We start from the raw sequence: 25,169 nt of genomic DNA, 5'->3' as shown, positions 1-25,169 counted from the left end.
GATAGATAGATAGATAGTTGAGCTGATATAAAATACAGCTTATTTTAGCAAAATTCTACTGAATAAATCTTGCTTTTACTGGCCTGCTTTGCTGTTTTATTAAGCTACTGAAAGCTACTGAAATGAGAGACAGCAGTAGGAGTTTCATGGCATTTATTAAAACTGACCAAAAATACAGAGTGTAAACAAAAACCGTATCAGTCCCATTTTTTCATTTTCTAGCCAATTCAGATAAGCTGTACATAAACAGATAGTGATCCACACAATAGCAAAGTCGACTCACTGCGAACTTCTGCAACGATTAGACAAATACTATAATAATATTATGATAATAATGATCTAAAAGAATTTGTTCACATTGTTGTGTCTATCAGTATCACACAAACATAAAGCACATAAGTGGATAAGACATGATAACAAATCTGACTCAATCTAAAGTCAGCAGTTCAGGCAAAAAAAAAAAAAAAAAAAAAAATCATCCTGACACTGAAAACTGAAAGCCAGTGCCTGAATGAATCCTGTAAATCATTCGGCAGACTAAACAAAAAACGAACTGCTATTATGATCCAACTTGAAATCTGAACTAAAGGCTTTCAGTTTTGGCCTTCTTTAAGGCTGGAGTTTCTTCCTCTGGCTGCTCACTGGGTGGCTGGCTCTTCTTCTTCATATGAATGATACCCAACGCTGTCATGCGGGTCTCTGTGTAATGGAAAAGCAACCAAAATATTTAAGAACATTTTGCTGAACAGCATGTAATACTTTCACATAATACGCAGTGATTTGACAATACAAATGAAACATGACCAGACACATCATCTTTAAGAAGTACAGATGAATCATTTACCAGCAATATAAAAAGCAATATGAAATATTCTGGGTATTTTAACGTTATACCACAGCATTGTTGAGCTCTTGAATCTACTGTCAGATGTTCATAAGGAATAAAACACTTAAGGAGGTGCTTTTATAGGAAAATAATAATAATGTTGAGAGGGTAACTGACATAGGCTTTGCATTGAGCCAAATCACACAACCCCTGCTTTGATTTTTTTTTAACTACAAACAGCACACCAGTCATGCTTTATTACTTAAGGAAGGGAACTCAGAGGATGAAGGGTCTTTTTTACCTCCATGCAGTACGGCAGATCGGCAGTTTGTAGAGACTGCAGCTTTAGCGTCCCCTTCAGAGAGGCCGAACACTAGCCCACTACATTCTGAATCAAGGACCAAGTCAAATCAGTCCATCTAGGACTTTGCAATGGCAGAAAGTAACGCAAAATCGACAAACATGAGTACTGCTATTACAGAAAGCAATAAATACATTTGTGATTTAACTAGTAGTAGTTTAATAGAGGAACCATGTGCTTGCAATTTCACCAATTCAAACCTCTCTACAACACTGCATTGCAGTTTTGGCCACAACATTAAAAAAATCACAAGAAAAACTCCACAAAATCCTGGAGTGACTCCCAAATACATACAGGACATCAAATACTACACAACTCTAATAGCTGTAAAGGATACAGGTTCGTGATGTCATAAGGGCCACGCAACTCAAGGGGCTAAATCACAAAATCAAGATGGAGAGTTTCTGAGAATTAAAAATGACTATGTGCTTGGTCAGTTTTATACAGAAATGTATAGCAACATTTTAGGAGAGAAGTCATTTTCTTACTGTCTCTGCTCCACTCGCCATAATGACATTCTGAGAAGGTGAAAATGCCAAAGTTACTTCAACACTGAACTCTTTATAAAGATCACAGCTGTGTCTTAGTCTTCCATGTATCTCACCTTTCCCTTGCACACATCCACTAGGTTGATGGCATTTGCGATTGTGTATTTCTTCATGGTGGAGTCTCTGATGGCTGCCGTGTAGCTTAACTCAAAAAACACTCCCCTTTCTATTGCCTAGAAGAGTTAACATTCAGAGTGACTTAAGAACAATTAGGCAATTATGAGCCTCCTAATAAAGCAGTGTAACAGCACAACTAAACAACAGTAAGTGGCAGAGCTATTTTAACTAACCCCATTTATTGGTGACCTTTTACAATGGAAAGGCTGTTTTTCAGTCGCTGCTATGGAGATGATGTCCACATCATATGTCATGCAGGCAGCCTGTTACACAAGAGATATATACACAGTTATGCTACTTTATTCCACAAAAAATATCTAACATGTAAAGAAAACATTTAGAGAACCATTAGAGTCAAGATTTATTTACATACTAATGTTAGCAAAATTATACCAGCATGCCAATGTCCCCAGAAGACAGGAAACAGTTTTAGACCATGTTAACAGAAACATCAGAGCAACCAACATAGCTGCACTTGATTCTCTATACAGCGTACAGAACAGCCCTCAAGCAAGCTGTCAAGTGTGGTATGAAGAAACTAAGAGCTTTTTGGACAGAACAGTGTAGAACATACTGTGCAGTTACTCTCCATAACTCCTGTATTCTGGGTCCAATTCCTATAACCAAAAAATAAAACATGATACTATTCTGAAAGTTCTTATACAGCCAAAAATGATCAGTAAAAAATACCAAACTTTGTACAACCGCGGAACAAAGGAAGTGGTGGTGGCTTAGTGGTTAAGGCTCTGGGATGCTGCTCAAAAGGTCAGGGCTCAAGCCATGTTCAAGTTGCCACAATTGAGTCCTTAACTCTCTCTGTGGTGCCATGTCTTGGCTAACCCCATGCCCTGACCCTAACCTACTATAACAAGCTGGGATATACAAAGAAATAATTTCTCTGTGCTGTAATAAAGGTGGCTTCTTCTTCTTCTTCACATGACCAGAATACAAAAACACAGAAAAGTGCTTGTTGTAGGCTGAGGAAATGGATTCTCCCAGTTTGGATTCTCAGTGTTAAGTAGGAATATCACTGTACATTGCCATCTGCCTCTATGCACATTCAAGAGGTATAGACAACTAACCATCACACCCATATGTGGGTCTGACCAAAACAAGTGCACAAGATGAAAAGACCAGAATTGTATAGAATGTCTCTGTATGCTAGCATAGCATTTTTGCATAGCATTAAAATTTCTCTTTATTGGAACTAAAGGCCCTAAGCATGTTTCAACATGACAAGGCTCTTTTGTACAAAGAAATCAAGAAGTAGTTTGTTGGTATGGAATAACTCAAGTGTCCTGCACAGAGCCCTGACCCCAACCTCACTGAACACTTTTGGGATGAACAGGAATGCCAGCTAAGCCCCAAAATCTAGTAGAAAGCCTTCCTAGAAAAGTGGAGGATATTATAACAAACAAGGAATGGGATCTTTAGCACATCAAGCACATATAAACAGTAAAGAACCTGAAAAACTTACATGGAAGAGTTTCTCTGTTTTGGGAAACACAGCCAAAATGTCGAAGTTCTTGTATTCGTTGGATGGCCTCTAAAGTGAAAAATCACAAAACATCATCAGCTTAGGAATCGTTACTATTGACATTATTTTTGGAGTTTATATCATGATTGACCTTCCTTATGAACTTACAAAATGAGAGGCATCTGTGGCCACCACCGTCAACCGGTTCAGCACTTTAATTGGTCTCGCTTTACCCTGTGTGTGTGTGTGTGTGTGTTGGGGGGTTGACAAAAATCAGGAATCAGAAGAGTCGCCCTACTTATTAATATAAATACCCACATAACGTATTATAACAGAAATCACCTGGACTATGGGGAGTTTTTCACACAATTCTGAAACAGACAGTGGCTTAGGAATTTGCTGCAACAGATATCAAAATAAAAGTGCATGAGTAAATGAACACAATTATTATTACAATTATTCACTCAGTGGGAAGGAAAAACTATAATACCTGTTTCTTTTGCTGTGGTTCCAGTACATAATTTATAGCAACTGTGGAGTAACCAACTGAAAACCAATATAGTTAAAATGTGATCAAATGTCAACATCATGTATATATATTTGTATATAATTGTACATTTTATATTTGTGTGTGTGTGTTGTATCTTGTCTAAGCTGCTGTAACACAAGAATTTCCCTCATGGGTGAATAAATTGTCTGTCTGTCTGTCTGTCTATCTATCTATCATACATACATGCTCAGGCGCCTAGACTAAAGTTACATTACTTTACAACCACAATGAAAACCTGTCCAAAATAAGGTTTCTATACCAACGGATGCTTTAGAACTTTGCTAGCACAGCTATCAACCTAATTAAGAGCAAACTTACGGTGAGCAGCTGTCTCTATAATGTTTTGCAGCTTTTTCTTGTCGCTGATAGCGATTATGTTTAAATCCATAAATACAGACATTTCGATGTTGTAAGTTTGGCCAGTTCAATACTAGTGTGTGAATATATTTTTTTATAAAAAATAAAATTAAATTAAATGTTTTCTGTCCTTTAAAGCTATGTGATGTGTTCTTATCACACTGCAACGCCAATCGACATCTTGCGAGCACGGGCATGGGCGCCATATGAAAACGTGCTTTAACGTTAACGACAGGTGCTCTTGGGAAATGTAGTTCATATGTGGGCGATGTTCCGTTAAGACGTCATGAAGGAGAAGCTACTATAAACTACAACGCGACTATTCCGCTCCCAAGAGCCTTTTCGGCTAAAAAGGCACGAGCTGATTGGCGGAATTCAAACAGAAGACCGCGGACGATGTGAATGGCATGTTTTTTCTGTTATGTTAAGTAATAACGGTTAAATAGCTTGGACATTGTAATAAAGAAGAAGGAATCAATAAGGTGGAAAGAAAATAAGGTTTAAGTCGAATATAGATCGCACAGGAATAACTGGATGTTCTCAACGTAGTTTAAGAGAAGGTATTGTTGCTAATGTATATAGCTAAAGCTTCCGTTAGCGCTAACTGACAGGAAATTCTGCTTACAAACATCGGCCATTGTTGTTGTTATAACGATAATACTAGTTGTTATTATGGTAGTAATAACCTCTTTATTTACATGAGCTCACGTAATCTATGTTTGACATCACAGCTTGTTTATTTCTCAGAATCATGGAGTCCTGCTTGAATTACAAACCCGAGAGAGTGGGCTCTGTAATTGTGGAAGATCTGAGAAAAGACCTTTCTGCGGAATTCTCCAAAATCCCTGCAGCTCAGGTAACACTGCATCATAATCCTTTATCACCCAGACCAGCCTCTTGGTTAATGTATTGCCTTGTTTTGTTTTGTCTCACATGGCTAAGCAATAAATTCTACAAATCAACCTCATCTGACTCTCCCTGCAGGAACCGGTATTGGTGGAGAAGGAACATTTGCAGGTCTACTTGCGGATACGTCCTTTGACCTCCACGGAGAGTGAATTTGGTGAATCACAGGTGTGTGAAGCTTTCAAGACCGAAAGATTTATTGTTGCGGATTATTCGGACGGACGAATGCGGCATCGGTGACAGATGTCATAGAAATGTTTTGTTTTTCCCACTTCACAGGAATGCATTTCAGTCGAGTCCCCCAACACCGTGGTTTTAAAAGCTCATAGATTATCACTGACATCTAGACAAAGTGAAAGGCTAGGACCCCAACTTGCACAGCGATTCCAGTTTTCAAAGGTGCGAACTGCAAATCTTATTGTTGCGTACAATTTTTATTAAATTGTCGATCCTCGCTGAAAATCCATTTCATCATTTAATAACTTTTGTCATGTTCTGTTCATACTGAATTCATTTGCCAGGTGTACGGCCCAGAAACAACACAAAGGCAGATTTTTGACGGGACAACAAAAGCCCTTGTGAAGGATGTCCTTGGAGGAGAAAATTCTTTAGTCTTCACTTACGGTGTAACCAATGCCGGGAAAACGTTCACGTTTTTAGGTGAGCTTGTTTTGCAGGGCTATTTGCTTAAGGTCATTACACAAGTCTTCTGCAGTAAAGATACATGATATGTATTCAACTCTTTTTTTTTTTAAGGCCCTGAAAGCGATGGAGGAATTGTGCCCAGGTCACTAAACGTGATCTTTAACAGCATTGTGGGACGAGTCTATACACAGAATAACATTAAGCCCCACCGCTGTGTCGACTTCACAAGACTGACTAAAGACCAGCAGGAGGAGGAGGCCAAGATTAAGAAAAATCTCCTAAGAAGATTTAAAGAGGTTCTGTATAATATAGAAAGCATTACTTTTTTGCATATGTTGTAATCAATGTAATATTGGTATAATCAACTTAAAAAAATCTCTTTCTTCTCTAGAACGATTTGCAAAAAAGCAGCTCCAGCCTGTCAAATTCGGGTTGCAGCACCTTACTTGAGGGCAAGTATTAAACACTTCTAGATATGTTTATATGTTCGTTTGTTCTGTTGGGTGTTCCAATGAGATGTTTGCAAAATTACGCCTGCATGAGTAAATTATTAGTGTATTGATATGAGTGTATATGTGAGTGTGGTAAGATTTGCTTGTTTTAAATATGCGTTGTCTGATTTTGAATCATCAACCACTTCCTGTCTGTTGTGTGTAAATCCCTGGATTTTCCTGTAGTTTTGGGCAACAAAGGGACTTTCCAGATGTGCCACTTTATGCTTGGGGAAATACCAACCTTTCTAGAGACAGAAAGTGATCTATACATAAGAATTAAAGTTGCTTGGGGAAGAATATGTGTGTATATGTATATAATGTATGCATTTATAAATATGTCTATATATGTATATGTATAATTTAAAGGTAAAATTAAAAAGAAAAAGAACTAACAAAATTTTTGTTAGAGCAGATTTTAGAAGTGGAAGATTTGAAGCACAATGTGTGATGTTTATTTCACACAATTGTTTTGGACCGTTTTCAACCTTTCCTCCTTCAGGTTCGAGCTACGGCGAGTTAGATGAAGACAGTCTTTGTTTGGATGAAGATTCCCATGTGAAGTTCTCTGTGTGGGTCTCCTTCTGTGAGATCTACAATGAAAACCTCCACGACCTGCTCGAGTTCGGCTCAAATACGTCCCACAGAAGGAGCGTGCTCCGACTGTGTCAAGATGTCAAAGGCAATACGTTTGTCAAAGGTAATGAGCTGCAATAGGCTGCTTGTGGTTTTTTTTTTATATTGATCTGTAAAACATAGTTCTCTTGTGTAATTCATTTGCTTACCAGCTGGATGAAGAGGAGATTGTGAAAATAGCCACACTAAAATGTGCAATAAAATGCAGACACATGCACATTATATTAAATATCATTTTAAATAATTTTCCCAGATCTGACATGGATCCAGGTAAACAGTGCAGATGAAGCCTACAGAGTTCTAAAGATCGGACGGAAAAACCAGAGCTTCTCTTCTACAAAGCTCAACAGCGTTTCGAGCAGAAGGTATTGTGATGTTGTTGTTGTTGTTGTTGTTGTTGTTTCCTTCTTCTCCTTTTACACTGACATTTTCAGCTTCAGTGCGCACTTTGCAATCATTGCTTTTTTATAGCACTCTATTGTATGACTCAAACCTGTGCTCTTTTCAGCCATAGTATTTTCTCCATTCGAATCCTGAGAATTGAAGACATTGGTGTTCCTCGAGTCCAGACAATAAGCGAGTGAGAATTCTCTTTATTTGTACTTCAGTCAATTATTAAATAAATATAAATTGTTATATGGTCATTTGTAATGTTTCTTAATCCATATAAAACATACAACTGCATCTTAATCTTTGGTAATTTTGTCATATTCGTGGATTCTATTTCATCCAGGCTGTCTCTGTGTGATCTGGCCGGATCAGAGCGTTGTGCGAAAACCCAGAACAGAGGAGAGCGCTTAAAAGAAGCCGGGAATATTAACACATCGCTGTTAACTTTAGGAAAATGCATAAATGCCTTGAGACTGAGTCAGACACAGTCAAAGTGAGTCTCACAATTCTTAAATCCATATTATAAATGATAAAGAAAGACGGATACTCAATCGTGTCAGTGTTGAAGAATGTGAACTGCATTATGAAAAATCTGTTTTTTGTTTCTGGTAGATTTCAGCAGCATATCCCCTTCAGAGAAAGCAAACTCACTCATTACCTGCAGGGCTTCTTCTGTGGCCGTGGAAAAACCTGCATGATAGTCAACATCAACCAGTGTGCTTCCATGTATGACGAAACGCTGAACGTTCTCAAATTCTCAGCAGTGGCTCAGAAGGTCAGTCAGTGTTCATTAGCTATGGAATATTTTTGTAAATACAGCCAGTAATTAGAAACATTCGGACTATATGGTGACTTTTATTCCTTTTTTGGCCAAAAGTTGAAGCTTTCTCCCACCTACAATGAGACAGCTATATCAAGTTCAAGTTCACTTTCATTCTACTGCAATCAGAATGCTTTAAAGAACAGCATACTTCAATTTGTCCACCTCCCTCGTAGGTTATGGTCCTGAATCCCAGACCAGTCATAAGTGTTGTGCCTAAGAAATCTGCCCGAGAAGTCTCCATGATGATCAACAGCGTGGACAGGAGAGAATGGAGCAGGAGAAGCACCTTACTTGGGTGGGAGACAAGCTTGGAGGACGTTCAAGAGGATGAGGATGACGAAGAAATGGAGGTTGATGAGGAGGAGGAAGAGGAGGGTGGTGAGGAGAGCATGGTGGACAATACAGTGCTAGAAACTGCAGAAGATGAAGAGTTTGGTGAGGTAAAGTGTCTCTTATATCATCTGAACTATCTTCATTTATAAGGCAGCATGCATTCAGAGCAGATCGCCTCATGTTCTGCCAGCCCCTGTTGCTCTGTAAACAGGAGAAAAAGAAATCATGTGGACCACCAACATCCAGCTAGTCAGGTCAAGGAGGCACCTCTGCTTGCCTGTTGGTTTAAAAAGCTGACCCCCTTTGGATTAGTGTTCAGGTTTAACAGTGTGCAGATTCCACCATGTGTTTAGAGGTGATGCTTTAGTAAAAATACTAAATTATTCAGACTTTTCCAGACTAGCCAGTGTATTGAATAACATCGTCTGAGAATATATCAGGTCATTTTTGTGCAAATGAAGGGTTCAGTAATAGTTCAAACAGTTTAAAAACATTACTATAAATTTTACTTCGCCATGCTAGCACAGAAGTTTAAACTAGTGACCCCCCTCGATTTGTGAATTTATTCAGTAGGGTGGTGCAAAGGCATGTTGGTGTTTATGGCCAGCCTTGGTATGAGTGTATCCTAGTTTAGTGTTTTCTACAGTATGCAAAACTACAACCATGTCCTCTCTTGAGTTTTCCAATTAAACCTGATGCCATATGATTGGTGCAGGTTTCCATGATGGGCAAATTTGCAGGGTTCAAGTCTAGATAAATTCTCTGTGATGTGAATTTGGAATAGAAGGAAGTTAAATTAATCTCTGCAAGTAGCCAATCACCTTTTTTCTTTTTTGGCATCCTGTGTCGTCTTTAGTGCAAGTGAACAGGCTTTTTCACCAGGCTGAATGTATTAGCCACCAGTTTGATGACTGCTTAATGGCTGAGCTGTACCTTGTGCCTTACTGATATACAATCTTCATTTTTGTGTTCATTTCAGCTACAGCAGAAAATTAAAGAGCTTAAAGAAGAGCTCTCTAAGGAACAATCTGATAAGCTGACCATGGAATCACGAATCCGAGAAGAAGTTACCACAGAGTTTATGGAGCTGTTTTCCAATATGGAAAAGGATTACAAGTAAGGCTGTGGTGTTTTTATTAACTTGATTCAAGGCTTAATGAGTTTATTTTTTATTTTATTTATTTTTGTCTTTCTAGTGAACGTCTAGAGAGAGAAAAAGAAATAGCTGAAGAAAGAGCTGAGAGGAGATTGGAAATACTTAAGAATTTAGTCAACCAAAATGGCACTGAGACAACAACGGTGAATTCCACTGAGGATGAAACTAAGGTATAACTTGCTTTTCTATCCTGAGTGTTTTTCAAGAGCACCTATTCCATTTTGCATAATTTCATATGTAAGCATGCTACAAGACAGTATTAAGTAGGCTCTTCTGCTGTTCAGGAGACTAGAATGGTGCTCTTGGATGGGATGATTGAAGAGATGCAGAATGACCTGGCTAAGATAAAGAGAGATGCTGAGGCAGCACAGTCGTGCCTGGAGAGTAAGGGTCATTCTCCTGGAGCTGTCAGCAAGCTGAGGACACAACTGGATGAGATGGCAGAAGAGCTTCTTAAAAACCGTCAGCTCCTGGATATTAAAACTAAGGGTGAGTTTATTCATTCACATAGTCTCATTTTATTTATCATGGTGAAGATTGGTACTTTTTTCACTGCTAACTGTGTCTCTAATTTCTTTTTTTTTCATTTACAGAAATGGAAGAAGTACAGGTTTGTTTACAAAATTCCAGTGACCAGCTACTGGAGGCTCAGAAGGTTGGTTTATTTACACAGTTAGCAGTTTTTACAGTTAGACTATATAGAGGTATTAAAAGATTTTTTTTTTTTGGTCCAATAGAATTTTGAAAGTCAAAAACTGGGAAATCAACAACTTATGGAAATCTGCCAAGAAAAAGATGAGATGATCGCCAAGCTTCAGACTGCTTTGGATCAAAACGTTGAAGCAGCTAATGAAGATGTAAGTCGCAACACAGTGCTTATAAATCCAGGGCTTTTAAAATTGGCATAAATATTGTGAAAGAAGTAATCCTGCACTGATTATATTACTGTGATTCTCTACAGAGGGCCTATATCGAGACCATTAAAGAGGAAATCTTAGACTATCGAAATAACTGCAAGTGTAGGCTCAATGATGATGGCGACGAGAAGACAAAACAGCAGGAAATTCATCAGCTTGCAGAAACCTTAAAGGAGAAAAATGACTTGTTGGCTGAGCTCAACCGTGAACGGGATTCTCTTGATCAAAAGTTGAAGGATCTCACTGAAGAGCTCAAGAAACAAGCACATGCATGTGAAGCTGCTTTCTCTTTACTTGAAACAGAAAAATCAGCAACCACCAAACTAACAAATGAGAACCAAGCACTTGCCACTGAGCTCAGAGATCTCCAGCAAGAAGCCACTGACATGAAGGTCAGACTCACAGCCAAGGAAACTGAATTTAAAATTAAGAAATTGGAGGCATCCAGGCTTTCTGAGGAGCTCCAGAAAGCACAAGCACATCTCCAAAAGCATGAAGAAGACGCTACTGAGCGATCTCAGACAATCAAATCCCTGAAGCTGGAGACTGAGAACTTGCGTCAGAAGCTCAGTGCCCAGGAACTTTCAAAAGAACAAACAAATAAGTGTGCCTTCCAAGAGACCATCGCAGCTCTCCGTAGAGAATGTGAGACGATGATGTCCACATCCCAAGAGAAAAGCAGGAGGATCACAGCCCTGGAGCAGGAAGTCAGTCAGCTAAGAGAGGAAATGTGCCAGAAGCAGACCCTGTTTGAGCAAGAGCGAGGAGCTCAGAGAGAGGAGACTCAACACCTGCTCAGCCGATACGAAGCCAAGAGAACGATTGTGGAGCAGATGAAGAGAAGTCACTCTGAGCTGGAGACAGAGCTGCATGATGTAAGACAGCAGTTGGCAGTCCTGGAGGAGCAACAGCAGGCCTTTAAACACAGCTCTGAGAGAGTTGGAGAGCTGGAGAACAAGCTTGCTGAGAACGAGGCTCATTGTGCAGATCTGGAACAGAGACTCCTGCAAACCAAGAACAAGCTGGACCAAGCAGAGGAGAGACACCGATGTGTGGAGAGCTCTCTAAATGAAAGGATAAAAGAAGTGGAGGATAAACTTATTTATAAGAACACAGAACTAGAGACTAAAGCTCAGGAACTATTAGAGTAAGTTTTTACCAGTGCACACACTTTGGTGCCAGAATACTAGAATTTGTACATCAGTCTAGTACCAAAGGTTCTAGTTGTATGAGTTTTAGTACACAGCACTGTTTGTTTCCAGATTATTCACATCACAGTTTGACCTCATTAATGCTCTTATAGCCACGCTCCAGTCTAGTGGAAAGCTCTCCCAGAAGCGTGGAGTTTATTAACACAGCAAAAGGAGACTAAAACTAGAACTGAATGTTTAAAAAGCACTGTTTCTTCTTGTATCTTTTTTTCTGACAGATCCAAAAAACAGGTGAATGATGGGCTGAAGACAATGAAGAGGTTAAGTCTGGATCTGGAACAGAAAGAGAAACATATAGCTGATCTACTTTCTCAGCTGACTGAGAGCAATGCTAAAATTGAGCAGATGCAAAAAGAGGTTTGTCTGTGTGCCTTGAGATGAAATTATCAGGTAAAAAAAAAATCTGTATGTTATTAAAACTTGCATTAAATTGTTTTCTCTGCAAGATTGCATCCTTGTCTGAAGAAGTCAGAACGCTGCAACAGAAGCTGTGTGACTTGGAGAAAGACAGGGATCAAGCTCTGAGTGCCGTTGCCAAGAAAGAGCAGATTATTGAACATCTGAAGACTGTGAGCAGCTTTCTGCAATCTCACTGGTTTACAGATTTCATCCAAACTCTATTAAGACTGTTTACTTACTGCTTTTTCCTTATCTTTAACAGGACCAAGCCAACAAAGCTGAGTCACATCAGGACCATAAAACCCGTCAAGGTAATTCTTTAAAACAAGGAAACATTAAGAAATGGTTATCGCATCTGGTGTTGATTTAAACGTTCTAATTCAATAGTCTCACAGTCATATACTTAATGTGTAAAAGAAGTAAAGAAATCTTCATGTGGCATTTGATTTATGCTTGCAGAACTCCTGGCCAAGGAAAGGCTCATTGAGGAAATGCGTCTCGCCCTGTCAGATGAGAAGAGGTCACGGACGGTACAAGAGCGACTTCTTGAAGCTAAAATCAAAGAGATTGAATCATTAAGTAGAGGTGACAGGACTGCGTCATGTTTTTGCTCTCATCGATCATTTAATGTGCTGATTTTTTTTAGATTGCTAACATTTAATGATTTCTCACAGAGCTTATGAAGCTGAAGGAGAACCATCAGAAAAAGGGTGTGACTGAGTCCGAACCGGATCGTTCACAGCAAGAGGAGCGAAAAATAGAACAAACTTCAGGGGTTTTGACAGTAGGTGTTACAGGCATTAAATGCACCATACATAGGTTACTTATTTATCACCAAGAGAGATTGTTATGCTTTGACGAGGCTTTTCACTTTAAACACTTTGCATAAGCAAAATTCCTCTTTAACAGTAGCAAACGTTTACGAACGCACATTCAATGGCTTTGTTTTGTTTATTGTCTAGTCTTGGTTAACATGCAGAAATCTTTATATAATCACTGTCTGTTTGCCCTTAAATGTGCTTGTAAAACAAAACAGCTTAGTTTTACAGCTACAGCTTCTTCCTGTCCAGCAGAGAGAGTAGAGAACAGACACAGTCTGATGCACTGTTAGATCTTAATTAGTGTGATTGTTAATGCCAAAGCATCTGGGTTCAGTGATTGTATGTTCTCAGTTTTTATTCTTTTTACTGCAGTGCAGTGTAAATCCAGCCCTAGAGGTTTCTCTGTGGAACTTGCCAGGCTAAACATGCTGACAGGATTATGTGAATCTTTCATCTGCTGATAGAATATGAGTGTTGATCTGGGATCAGAGCCACAGAATATTTAAGACACACTCTGACACATTTGAGTTCTGGATCTGTTTGTCCTCAAGTCCCTGTATGATCATTTTCAGCAGACTTCAGTGCACGAGTCCTCAGTGCTTTCCACCATGGGCGAGAAAGAAAAGCGATTCCCCAAACCTGAAGTGGAGATCAGCTTCACCCCTCTCAAACCCGACCGTCTGAACGTCCGCAGGCCAGGAGACGACGAGCCGGTCACGATCAAAATCAAGCGCACAGCCCGGAAGAGGAAGAGTGCCGAGACAGAGGTCTTAGGATTGGGAAAATATGTTTTCCTTATAAACCTTCTTTACCTGCATTTAGTCATTTATTCTTGCACCCTGGTATTAATTTGCAATGTTCTCTTTCTGTTCACTAGAATGCTTTGGAGTCAGAGAACAGGAAGAACATGCGGCTGAGAGGAAACTCCAGGGCTAATATACAGCGTGTAGAGGTATGTATGTGCTAAATTGTGCTTCTACCTATGGCTGCATGATCATCATAAACAACACCGTTATTTTGTTCGTCTTGATTATATTACATTTACACAAGCATGGTACAGACCACTGTTGGAAACTTTTTCCTTGTCGAAGCAGAGACCAGGAGACGTTGGGATATCTTTCAAGCAGAAGTTACTCTTTATTGAGAGTACTGTGCGTCGCTGTAGTCATCCAAGCCTGACTATAGTTTCAGCACTGTAGAATTTATACTTTTCCAGGGGGAAGGATACATAGAGGTGGAGACAATCTAAACAAAACCTGCAACTACAGTACAGGGATCAGCCCGGTAACAGAATTTCCCCAGCCCTGATCTCATCAGCATAACAGTGTCATTCAAATGCATAGGTGCTAATCCAATCAGCCTGACAGTATCACCCAGACCTTCACATTATCATAGAGACAAAGGCACAGCCTGGCCTTGAGATTAGCATTCACATTTAACCTGGGACCCTGCCCGGTGGTCAGGAAGTACATACAGACAAAAGGGTTAATGTCTCAGACACCTGGGCTGCCAGACTTGATCTTCTTAGAATGTCATCATCTTTACCTTAAAATGTAAAACCCAATGTACATAACTTTTTAGTTTATATACTATTACGTTGGAACCTGTAACCTGTAAATTTGTAATCCAACACCAGAAACATTTGAGGTTAGTTGTAAAGGAAAAATCCACCCTGAATCATTATAATAAGAATGAATTGTGTGCTAATTTCATGAACTGTGTCATAAAATGTGGAATTTTTTGTTCCTTCCCCCTCAACCTAGACTGTTGGTCTAGTTTCACTTCATTTAACAGTGATCTATATTACTCAACTGTAATACCTGTAAGTGCAGAGAACTTTCTTCATCTCTAACTAATGAGATTGATGCAGCAACGCATTAATCCTTTAGACTGCCCAGCTCTTTCACTTTTGTACAGCCTGCACAGATGGTTCCAAAGCTCCAAGTGTCTTTATTAATTTTGGCATCAACACCATTGTGTCTGTCATCCCGGAGATCGCTAAATAGCCACAAAGCTGCATCACATACCTTCTCCTCAAAAATGGAGAGTGTGAAATGAAGCTTTTTTTTTTTTTTTTGGAGCTAAAAGTCAAACCTGGCTGTTATCTCTCGTTTGAGATCTTTTTAAACACCATTTTAAAAATTAACATTAAAAATAGTTCAACAATAAACAAATTAACACCAGCATTACTAAACACATCACAAATATTTTAATATAAATGTTTAAATCTACAGCATTTGGCAGACGCCCTTGTCCAGAGAGACTTAACTATTGAGGAAAACTTAATGTTTGAGTAAATTTGAATTAAATATGTAAACGTTTTTATAAATCAGAGTAAAGTATAAAATATTGGTCAATGCAGCTACGAGAAATGTTATCCTGTAATAGTAATAAACAGAGATGCATTGATCTGATGTTGCTTGTCTGTAATTGGTTAATATTGAGAATGCTGGATGAGTATTGGGTCCCGGCTCTCATCTCTTTAAGCATTTTGCAGTTTTGAGAATGCATTCGCAAGTGACCCATGTATCAATTCCTCTTCTCCTATAAGTCCCCCACAGTGCTCGCTAAAAAGGCCAATCAATCGAAGCAAAAGGATTCTCCTGCAAGTCTGAAAGACAGGAAAGACGGAACCCTGCAAAAGATTGGTGACTTCATCCAAAGTTCTCCGACCCTCCTGGGGAGCAAAGGTTAGTACTGGTTCTTTGTAGACTCCATCGACAGTATTGAGCAGTCTCTTATATCTTTACATTCTTTCTCCACAGCTAAAAAGATCATGGCAAAGGTTGCTTTAAAATCTCCAGAAGTTGAGAACAACTCAGAGACCAGCAACAAACCCAAGAGATCAAAACGCAAGCTGTTTAAGACACAGATCTCCTCTCCTTTTGACATCCCTTCACATCCGGTCAGTTGAGCTTTATGATGCACAGAAAGATTATTATCACCTTTCATGAAAATAAGTAATATGCAATGTGTAATATTCTGAGCCAAGGGAATGTCTCATTTCAACACATAATATATTATATATATGTTTATAACACATTTCCTTAGGTATTTATATTTTCTTTGCAAAACAAATTATATGCATACTTAATTAATATTTATTTTATAGAATAGCATAAAAGCACTAAATTGTAATGTCTAAGGTTTGAAGTGTGTGTGTGTGATTTACAATTTGTTTTACTTTTCCCACAGATCATCGGAACGGTTCAAGATGACAAAGAAAGCGATCATCTCATTATTAAAAGAAAACTAAGGACAAGAACTGCCAAAATATCATTTTATCCATAAGCAGGTTCCTGGTAGATTACTGTTAAATAGCATGTGCTGAACCTGTGGTGAATGTTTTAGCAAAGTAGGAGCGCTGATATAGAATATTTTGTGCAGAATTATGTAAAAATATGTGAGGATTTTTTAGATCAGAGACCAGATTTTTTAGATCTGTGTAAATATAAATAAATTTTTTTAATAATGGTTAAAAAAATGGCTGGTCTGTAATATTGCACTGTAACAGTCAGGCCAAGACCAAGGTAATAAATTTTTTTGTTAAGGTTCTGTGTTGTGGTCATTTGTTTCTTGTCAGTGGACAGACTTGCTTGTCATGATAGAAGAGTAATTAATGGATTTTTAGGAGGCACCCCTTGATCTCTGCCCTTGCCATTAAGCAGGTTACAGATGCTTTCACCTGCTCACAGCTATCTACAAAAACTTGTCTGGCCAAAAAAAGTGCAGTTCAAAATCAAGTGAATGAGCCAAGTGATGTTTTTGCACAGCTTTATTAGCACAAATGGGGTATTTTGTTTTCATGTGTAATAAAGCTTTCTAAATTTTGGAACATTGCAGGAATTTTTGCTTTATTGGCGTATAAGCGAATTATATATATATTTTTAAATGTGTTTACTCATGTGAGACACACTGCTTTCTATCAAATCAGGGGACATCCAGCTTGGCTTTGCTCCATACCTGCCTCTCTCGCCTACTGATGGATTGATTGGCGTTATCTTTTTGTCACGGCTGTTCATCAGCTAACGCTGTGGACAGTGAGGGGACATCTCAGGAGCTGTGCTGTGGCTTTGGTCATGTTTCTGTGGGTTACCGAGTGGGGATATGAGTGTCATTGTGCTGTCATTTGTAGGTCAGAGTGTGATCAGAAGTATCTACAGTTACACAAAATAGAAAAATAACAAGTAGTATGATGTTTTGGCTAGGTGGTGTCTAAGTTTTATTTCTAATTAATAATTTCTGACTTCTGAATGCCTTTTGAATGATGTGGTTATGTTAGAGCATTATATTTCGTGAGTTTGACCAGTGGTGCAAATGAGCTTCTTATCTGCACCTAGACCTTGATATGCAGCTGTCAAAAATGTTTCTTCCTCTTTTCATGAAATTCCTGCTCCACCTTGTTCATGCTCAATTAAAAAAAAGGTAATGGTGTGGGCTCCATGTAATTTAATAATGCAGAATAAATGTAGATTTGAAATAGCTCAAATCAAGCTTCTCAATACCCAGAACTGAAACTATCAACTCTCACACACACACTTACCTGTGTGAACTGACCTGTGTCAACTGTGTGAGACTCAATGCATATGTCTGTAACTCCACTTACACTGTAAATGTTTACATTTTGTTTTTGCTCTAATTCAACTGCTGCTACTGCTGTTTTTGCACACATCGTACTGCCACCCACTGCTGTTATCAGGCATAACATTATGAGCAGGTGAATAAGTTGAGAATGAGTAAATAACACTGATTATCTCCTCATCATGGCACCTGTTAGTGTGTGGGATATATTAGGCAGCAAGTGAACATTTTGTCCTCAAAGTTGATGTGTTAGAAGCAGGAAAAATGGGCAAGCGTAAGGATTTGATCGAGTTTGACAAGGGACAGATTGTGATGGCTAGAGGACTGGATCAGGGCATCTCCAAAACTGCAGCTCTTGTGGGGTGTTCCCGGTCTGCAGTGGTCAGTATCTATCAAAAGTGGTCCAAGGAAGGAACAGTGGTGAATCCAGCAAAGGTCCTGGGCTGCCAAGGCTCACTGATGCACGTGAGGAGATCCAACAGACCAGCTACTGTTGCTCAAATTGCTGAAGAAGGTAATGCTGGTTCTGATAGAAAGGTGTCAGAATACACAGTGCATGACGAGTCAGGGCTGTTATGGCAGCAAAAGGGGAACCAACATAATATTAGGCAGGTGGTCATAATGTTATGCCTGATCAGTATATATGTGTCTTGCACTGTTTACACCTGGTTGCACACGTTGCACTTTACGTAGCTAGGACAAGCTTTCTGTCCCTAGCTCTGTGTTGTTGTTGTTTCTGTTCTGTAGTTATATGTTGTATGTTATTTATGTAGCACCAGGGTCCAGGAGAAACGTTGTTTGATTTCACGATATACTGCGTCAGCTATATGTGATTGAAAGCTTCTTGACTTCAAACATCTCAGCCACTTATTCAGTCTAATGCTTTCTTTTTTAATAAGTACTTTTAGCACGATTACTGTACTGTCAATATTTTATTTAACATAAAATATTCAACTAAATAAGTTGGAAAGGCAACATTGCTTTTTCAAAGCACATGCAAAGAAAAAATGTTACATACATTTTGCATGCTGCTGCATATAAAATGAGTTCTATCTGCAATGCCAATGGGCACGCTGGAGGATTTTCATCAGTGTTATATTTGATCTACGAATTCTCAAATCCTACAGGTTTTTAATACTAAATCTATTAAAAAAATGAATCATGTTATGTTACAAAATGTTCAGCAATGGTCTGAGGTTTAAACACTGGTATGGTATTGGTATTAAACACTGGAATGGCTTTGTTATGCAAACATGCCAACTCTGTATAGCATGGTACATTCCCCAGGAATATTCCCCATTTAAAGCCTTGATACTTGACTAGTTTTGATTGTGGCATTTGATTGAAATAAAGTGACTCCTGGGATTTAATCTCACAGAGACAGGAGGCATGTGTGTTGTTTTTGCACACAAAATATCACTGTGTGACTGACTGGCATCTCTCTCTCTCACACACACACACACACACACACACACACACACACACACACACACATGCAAGCTGTCACCTTGTCTGAAGTACAAAGTCTTTATGGTGAACAAATCAGTTCAAATAGAAATGAAAAGGTTTTGTAAAGGGTCAGTGCTGCCAATCTGTACAGGACAGCAAAGGGAATCAGGTCAATTTGAATGCAATAAAGATCCAATTACAAGACATCAAAAATAATTACAGTCTGCAGCTTCCATTAGTCTTCATGTCCTCCAAATCATTTTCTGCACTCTTGCTAGTAACAAAGTCATCATTACGAATGATACTGCATTTCATCAGAATTTTATTACCCTCTTATATATATAACCTTCAGCTAATTTCTGCTTTTGTTCCACATGACAAATAACAAAATGGGAGCCAAATAAACAAGGCAGATCGGATTCACCCAGGATCTGTTTGCTGTAGTAATGTGTGAAAAATAATGCACTTAGTCAAATCCTATGACATACACAAGATTTATAGACAGAATATTTATGGAAAGATTTCTGCAAAAAACTGAATGTCCTTAAATGCACAACTAATGCCCTTCATTTGACCCCTAAAGCCATATTTCTCCATTCACTTCTATATCACTTATCCTACACAGGGTCAACAGGGTTCCAGGGGAATCAAGGAAAGGACAGGGTGCCAATCCATTGCAGGGCACAATCTCACACACTTACACACACCTATTCAAACTATAGATAATTTACAAATGCCAGCCAGCCTTAAATACATGTCTTTGGACTGAGGGAGAAAATTGGAGTACCTAGAAAAAAACCCCAAACCACAGAGATAATATGCAAACTCCATGTACACGGTACAGATGCAGGAGTCAAACCTCTAACCCTGGAGGTGTGGGGGCTATAAAGCCATATTCAGAATTGAGTTAAGCATGTGTAAGTTGGAATTAATGCCAGAATTGTGGCTTGTCTGTATTTAAAAAGCAAGTGGTATAAGCAAGTGGTTAAAGACAGTGGGGTAGACATTACTGAACATGAGACATCACTGACATCAGAAAAATTAGGCAAAAAATGTGAACTACATGCAGGTTATCTGAATGGTATAAAAGTGTGTTTGTGTGTGTCTGTGTGTGTGTGCGTACATGAATTTTGAATGTGCATACGTTTCCCTGTGTAAATATTGATGTAGCTTTCTGACAACTCGTATAAGAGAATTTAATTATCTTCAAAAAATATTATCAGAAAGTTTTAAAGTCATCCCCGAAAATTGAAGAGGGAAATGAAACCTGTGTGTTAGCCAAAACCAGAGAGTGATGAAGAGCTTTACTGAAATGCCACCGAACAAACTACAGCTTCATCAAGTCCTCAGCTCACACACCACACTGACATCCCAGCTGTTGCTGTGTTTCCATTTCATCAAGAAAAACTCATGAATATGTGAGGAATATGGATAACACCTCCGATAATGTCATTTATGAATCTCACATATCAGTAATCTCAGTATAGATAACTCACATTATATTTCTAATATGTTAGAATAACATCAGAAAAAGGCACTGTATTCTAACCTAGTTCTCATTAGAAAGGATAAACCTGTTGTTTAGGGCTATACACTATCATATTGTGTGTAAACTCTAGGTACTTATATGGCACCTATGGCACCTTATACTTTAGTGTGTGGAAATCCCAGGAGTTCAGCAGATTCTAAAACACTCAACCATAAACAACCATGCCACAGTCACAATTATTTTTCCCCATTCTGAAGTTTGACATGAACACTGAAGCTCTTGACCTGTATCTACATGATTGTGCTGCTGCCACATGATTGACTGATTGGGTGCATAAATGACAATGTACTGTTGGTCCTAATAAAGTGGACAGTGAGTGTATATATACTGTATATATATATAAATATATACACACACACACACACACACACACACACACACACACACACACACACACACACATATATATATATATATATATATATATATATATATATATATATATATATATATATATATATATATATACACCGTATACAGGGGTTGGACAATGAAACTGAAACACTGGCCAATTTAGTGTTGGAGGTTTCATGGCTAAATTTGACCAGCCTGGTGGCCAATCTTCATTGATTGCACATTCCACCAGTAAGAGCAGAGTGTGAAGGTTTAATTAGCAGAGTAATAGCACAGTTTTGCTTAAAATATTGCAATGCACACAACATTATGGGTGACATATCAGAGTTCAAAAGTGGACAAATTGTTGGTGCACGTCTCGCTGGCGCATCTGTGACTAAGACAGCAAGTCTTTGTGATGTATCAAGAGCCACGGTATCCAGGGTAATGTCAGCATACCACCAAGAAGGATGAACCACATCCAACAGGAGTAACTCTGGACGCAAGAGGAAGCTGTCTGAAAGGGATGTCCGGGTGCTAACCCGGATTGTATCCAAAAAACATAAAACCACAGCTGCCCAACTCACTGCAGAATTAAATGTGCACCTCAACTCTCCTGTTTCCACCAAAACTGTCCGTCGGGAGCTCCACAGGGTCAGTGTACATGGCCGGGCTGCTATAGCCGAAACTTTGGTCACTTGTGCCAATGCCAAACGTCGGTTTCAGTGGTGCCAGCAGCGAAAATCTTGGGCTGTGGACAATGTGAAACATGTATTGTTCTCTGATGAGTCCACCTTCACTGTCTTTCCCACATCTGGGAGAGTTACGGTGTGGAGAAGCCCCAAAGAAGCGTACCACCCAGACTGTTGCATGCCCAGAGTGAAGCATGGGGGTGGATCAGTGATGGTTTGGGATGCAATATCATGGCATTCCCTAGGCCCAATACTTGTGCTAGATGGGCGCATCACTGCCAAGGACTACCGAACCATTCTGGAGGACCATATGCACTCAATGGTTCAAACATTGTGTCCTGAAGGTGGTGCCGTGTATCAGGATGATAATGCACCAATACACACAGCAAGACTGGTGACAGAGTGGTTTGATGAACATGAAAGTGAAGTTGAACATCTCCCATGGCCTGCACAGTCACCAGATCTAAATATTATTGAGCTACTTTGGGGTGTTTTGGAGGAGCGTGTCAGGAAACGTTTTCCTCCACCAGCATCACGTAGTGACCTGGCCACTATTCTGCAAGAAGAATGGATCAAAATCTCTCTGGCCACTGTGCAGGACTTGTATCTGTCATTCCCAAGACGAATTGATGCTGTATTGGCCGCAAAAGGAGGCTCTACACCATACTAATGAATTATTGTGGTCTAAAACCAGGCGTTTCAGTTTCATTGTCCAACCCCTGTATATATATATATATATATATATATATATATATATACACTATATTGCCAAAAGTATTTGCTCACCCATCCAAATAATCAGAATCAGGTGTTCCAATCACTTCCATGGCCACAGGTGTATAAAATCAAGCACCTAGGCATGCAGACTGCTTTTACAAACATTTGTGAAAGAATGGGTCGCTCTCAGGAGCTCAGTGAATTCCAGCGTGGAACTGTGATAGGATGCCACCTGTGCAACAAATCCAGTCGTGAAATTTCCTCACTCCTAAATATTCCACAGTCAACTGTCAGCTGTATTATAAGAACGTGGAAGTGTTTGGGAACGACAGCAAAGTGGTAGGCCACGTAAACTGACGGAGCGGGGTCAGCGGATGCTGAGGCGCATAGTGCGAAGAGGTTGCCAACTTTCTGCAGAGTCAATCGCTACAGACCTCCAAACTTCATGTGGCCTTCAGATTAGCTCAAGAACAGTGCGCAGAGAGCTTCATGGAATGGGTTTCCATGGCCGAGCAGCTGCATCCAAGCCATACATCACCAAGTGCAATGCAAAGCGTCGGATGCAGTGGTGTAAAGCACACCGCCACTGGACTCTAGAGCAGTGGAGACGCGTTCTCTGGAGTGACGAATCGCGCTTCTCCATCTGGCAATCTGATGGACGAGTCTGGGTTTGGCGGTTGCCAGGAGAACGGTACTTGTCTGACTGCATTGTGCCAAGTGTAAAGTTTGGTGGAGGGGGGATTATGGTGTGGGGTTGTTTTTCAGGAGCTGGGCTTGGCCCCTTAGTTCCAGTGAAAGGAACTCTGAATGCTTCAGCATACCAAGACATTTTGGATAATTCCATGCTCCCAACTTTGTGGGAACAGTTTGGAGCTGGCCCCTTCCTCTTCCAACATGACTGTGCACCAGTGCACAAAGCAAGGTCCATAAAGACATGGATGACAGAGTCTGGTGTGGATGAACTTGACTGACCTCAACCCGATAGAACACCTTTGGGATGAATTAGAGCGGAGACTGAGAGCCAGGCCTTCTTGTCCAACATCAGTGTGTGACCTCACAAATGCGCTTCTGGAAGAATGGTCAAAAATTCCCATAAACACACTCCTAAACCTTGTGGACAGCCTTCCCAGAAGAGTTGAAGCTGTTATAGCTGCAAAGGGTGGACCGACGTCATATTGAACCCTATGGATTAGGAATGGGATGTCACTTAAGTTTATATGCGAGTCAAGGCAGGTGAGCGAATACTTTTGGCAATATAGTGTATATATATATATATATATATATATATGTATACAGGTGTACAGGTGTTCCCATTAAAGTGGCCCATGAGTGTACACATACTTACACACTGTCCACTTTATTAGGAATACCTGTACATGCAATTATCTAATCAACCAATCATGTGGCAGCAGTGCAATGCATACAATCATGCAGATACAAGCTAACAGCTTCGGGTAATGTTCACATCAACCATCAGATGGGGAAAAAATGCAATCTTAGTGATTTTGACCATGGCATGGGTGCTGTTGCCGTTCAGGAAGGTATGAACTGCTGATCTAGGATTTCCACACACAACACTCTCTAGAATTTACTCAGGATGGTGCAATAAAGCAAAAACTTCCAATAAGCAGCAGTTCAATTCATGCTGAGAGACCTTCTCACACGGCTTACTCTGTGGCTGCAGTAAACATTTACTAAGGATGAGAACTCTCTCTAAAAAGCCTGCTCTCTTATATCCAGTGCAGATGAACAGTTATAATCTAACAGCAGGAGCAGAAGCACTTCTCTGGACGAAGTCAAGGACTGTGGCATACCCAAATGCAGACATCTGCTTAAAGAGAAGGACCGATTAATGTGCTTGTGCAAGCTCAAAGTCAGAGAGCCTATTGTGTGTACTAATAATACTTTCTCCTCTCCTTTGGTGTCTTTTGGAAGCGTCCTTCAGGACTTGCTGATTTATTAGCTTAGAGAATATTTGGTTTCAGAGGTAGCACAGCTTCAGACACGTTACTGGGTGGATATGATAGTGGAGTTTGTTGAAGTCAGAGGATCAAGAACAGGGGAAGCAGCTATGCACATGTAAGGCACAAATACAGATTTACTGTTGAGCTTCAGCATTAGAACAGTTTACTAAAATGGAAGATAAACAGCCATTCATTATAAACATTCATTCATTTGGCCTCATGAGCAAAGGTGAAGTGCTTGCCTCATTGATTTAACTGACAAGCTAGGCCAACTTAAAATTCAACTTATTCATGATTAGCTTTTCAGAGGCAACACTTTACCAGCTTTAGTTAAACATCCACCAGTATGATGTAGAGAGGAAAAATGACCATAAGACAATTTCTTATGACTTTATTGTTACAAGCAGTTTTTTGAATATGTATGTAAATTCTGATTAGATTATTGTCTGTCATTTTACACCAGCATTAATCAGACTCTTAATTTGTCACCAATAACAGGTTTTTAAGACTTTTCACCCTAGCTATTATTATGTTGATCATTTGGACCAAGGTGCCTTTGACCAACATTACAAAACAGCTTATAAAATTATTCATTCAAATTTAAGGCGTTTTTTATTCGATGCAATGCCGTCGATAGACAATAAATAATGAAGAAACACTGTTCAAAGATTTGGCTTTGGTGAAGAAAAAACAAGAACGAATTAAAGCTCATTATATCATCAAAACTGTCTGTCATGCTTCTAATATCCAGCTGTACAGATTCATGTGACATCTAAATATCAAAGCATTAAACATTATCTCCACTAATTCCACATATTAAACATCTAAGTAACTCCATCTTCATCACTCGCTTTCTCAGTTCTTTTTACACTAACAATATTTTTAATTCACCGATAAGGTCCTTTTTTTTATTTTTTGTT

At 39.3% G+C, this 25,169-nt stretch overlaps 2 protein-coding genes across 3 annotated transcripts; one reads left to right on the top strand and one right to left on the bottom strand.

Moving 5' to 3' along the window:
* Window positions 1-136: 136 nt before the first annotated feature.
* rpp30 (ribonuclease P/MRP 30 subunit) lies at window positions 137-4,443 on the bottom strand. The gene is made up of 11 exons (XM_058405561.1): window positions 4,198-4,443; window positions 3,820-3,875; window positions 3,672-3,728; window positions 3,498-3,563; window positions 3,330-3,398; window positions 2,026-2,115; window positions 1,792-1,908; window positions 1,676-1,705; window positions 1,525-1,562; window positions 1,128-1,207; window positions 137-699 (listed from the first exon to the last, which is right to left on the bottom strand). Exons 1-11 carry the CDS (start codon window positions 4,277-4,279, stop codon window positions 584-586), a joined length of 801 nt encoding a protein of 266 aa, XP_058261544.1. The 5' UTR covers window positions 4,280-4,443; the 3' UTR covers window positions 137-583.
* Window positions 4,444-4,611: 168 nt separating this feature from the next.
* kif20bb (kinesin family member 20Bb) lies at window positions 4,612-16,746 on the top strand. 2 transcript variants are annotated; one of them, XM_058407227.1, is made up of 29 exons: window positions 4,612-4,796; window positions 4,984-5,092; window positions 5,221-5,310; window positions 5,422-5,541; window positions 5,664-5,802; window positions 5,899-6,083; window positions 6,179-6,239; window positions 6,781-6,978; window positions 7,168-7,279; window positions 7,423-7,494; window positions 7,648-7,797; window positions 7,917-8,079; window positions 8,301-8,567; window positions 9,440-9,576; window positions 9,657-9,786; window positions 9,901-10,105; window positions 10,210-10,271; window positions 10,354-10,473; window positions 10,578-11,680; window positions 11,963-12,101; window positions 12,191-12,313; window positions 12,406-12,454; window positions 12,603-12,728; window positions 12,818-12,927; window positions 13,540-13,731; window positions 13,842-13,916; window positions 15,516-15,654; window positions 15,730-15,869; window positions 16,160-16,746. In XM_058407227.1, exons 2-29 carry the CDS (start codon window positions 4,988-4,990, stop codon window positions 16,253-16,255), a joined length of 4,608 nt encoding a protein of 1,535 aa, XP_058263210.1. In that variant the 5' UTR covers window positions 4,612-4,796; window positions 4,984-4,987; the 3' UTR covers window positions 16,256-16,746. The 2 variants fall into 2 exon arrangements, with proteins under 2 accessions (XP_058263210.1, XP_058263209.1); XM_058407226.1 differs by having other exon boundaries at window positions 13,537-13,731; window positions 16,160-16,745.
* The last annotated feature ends 8,423 nt before the right edge of the window (window positions 16,747-25,169 follow it).

This window comes from Hemibagrus wyckioides, linkage group LG13 (assembly GCF_019097595.1).
Source record: "Hemibagrus wyckioides isolate EC202008001 linkage group LG13, SWU_Hwy_1.0, whole genome shotgun sequence".
Taxonomy (NCBI): Eukaryota; Metazoa; Chordata; class Actinopteri; order Siluriformes; family Bagridae; genus Hemibagrus; species Hemibagrus wyckioides.
Note: the sequence above shows the minus strand (reverse complement) of the source record. Positions and strands in the feature narration are given on the sequence as shown.

Coding starts and splice junctions, on each gene's coding strand:
- rpp30 (XM_058405561.1), bottom strand. CDS start 4,279: ATGTCTGTATTTATGGATTTAAACATAATCGCTATCAGCGACAAGAAA. Junction 3,876..4,197: donor TATAGAGACAGCTGCTCACC/GTAAGTTTGCTC, acceptor ATTGGTTTTCAG/TTGGTTACTCCACAGTTGCT. Junction 1,563..1,675: donor TGGCGAGTGGAGCAGAGACA/GTAAGAAAATGA, acceptor TTTGTGATTTAG/CCCCTTGAGTTGCGTGGCCC.
- kif20bb (XM_058407226.1), top strand. CDS start 4,988: ATGGAGTCCTGCTTGAATTACAAACCCGAGAGAGTGGGCTCTGTAATT. Junction 10,106..10,209: donor CCTGGATATTAAAACTAAGG/GTGAGTTTATTC, acceptor TTTCATTTACAG/AAATGGAAGAAGTACAGGTT. Junction 10,272..10,353: donor AGCTACTGGAGGCTCAGAAG/GTTGGTTTATTT, acceptor TTGGTCCAATAG/AATTTTGAAAGTCAAAAACT.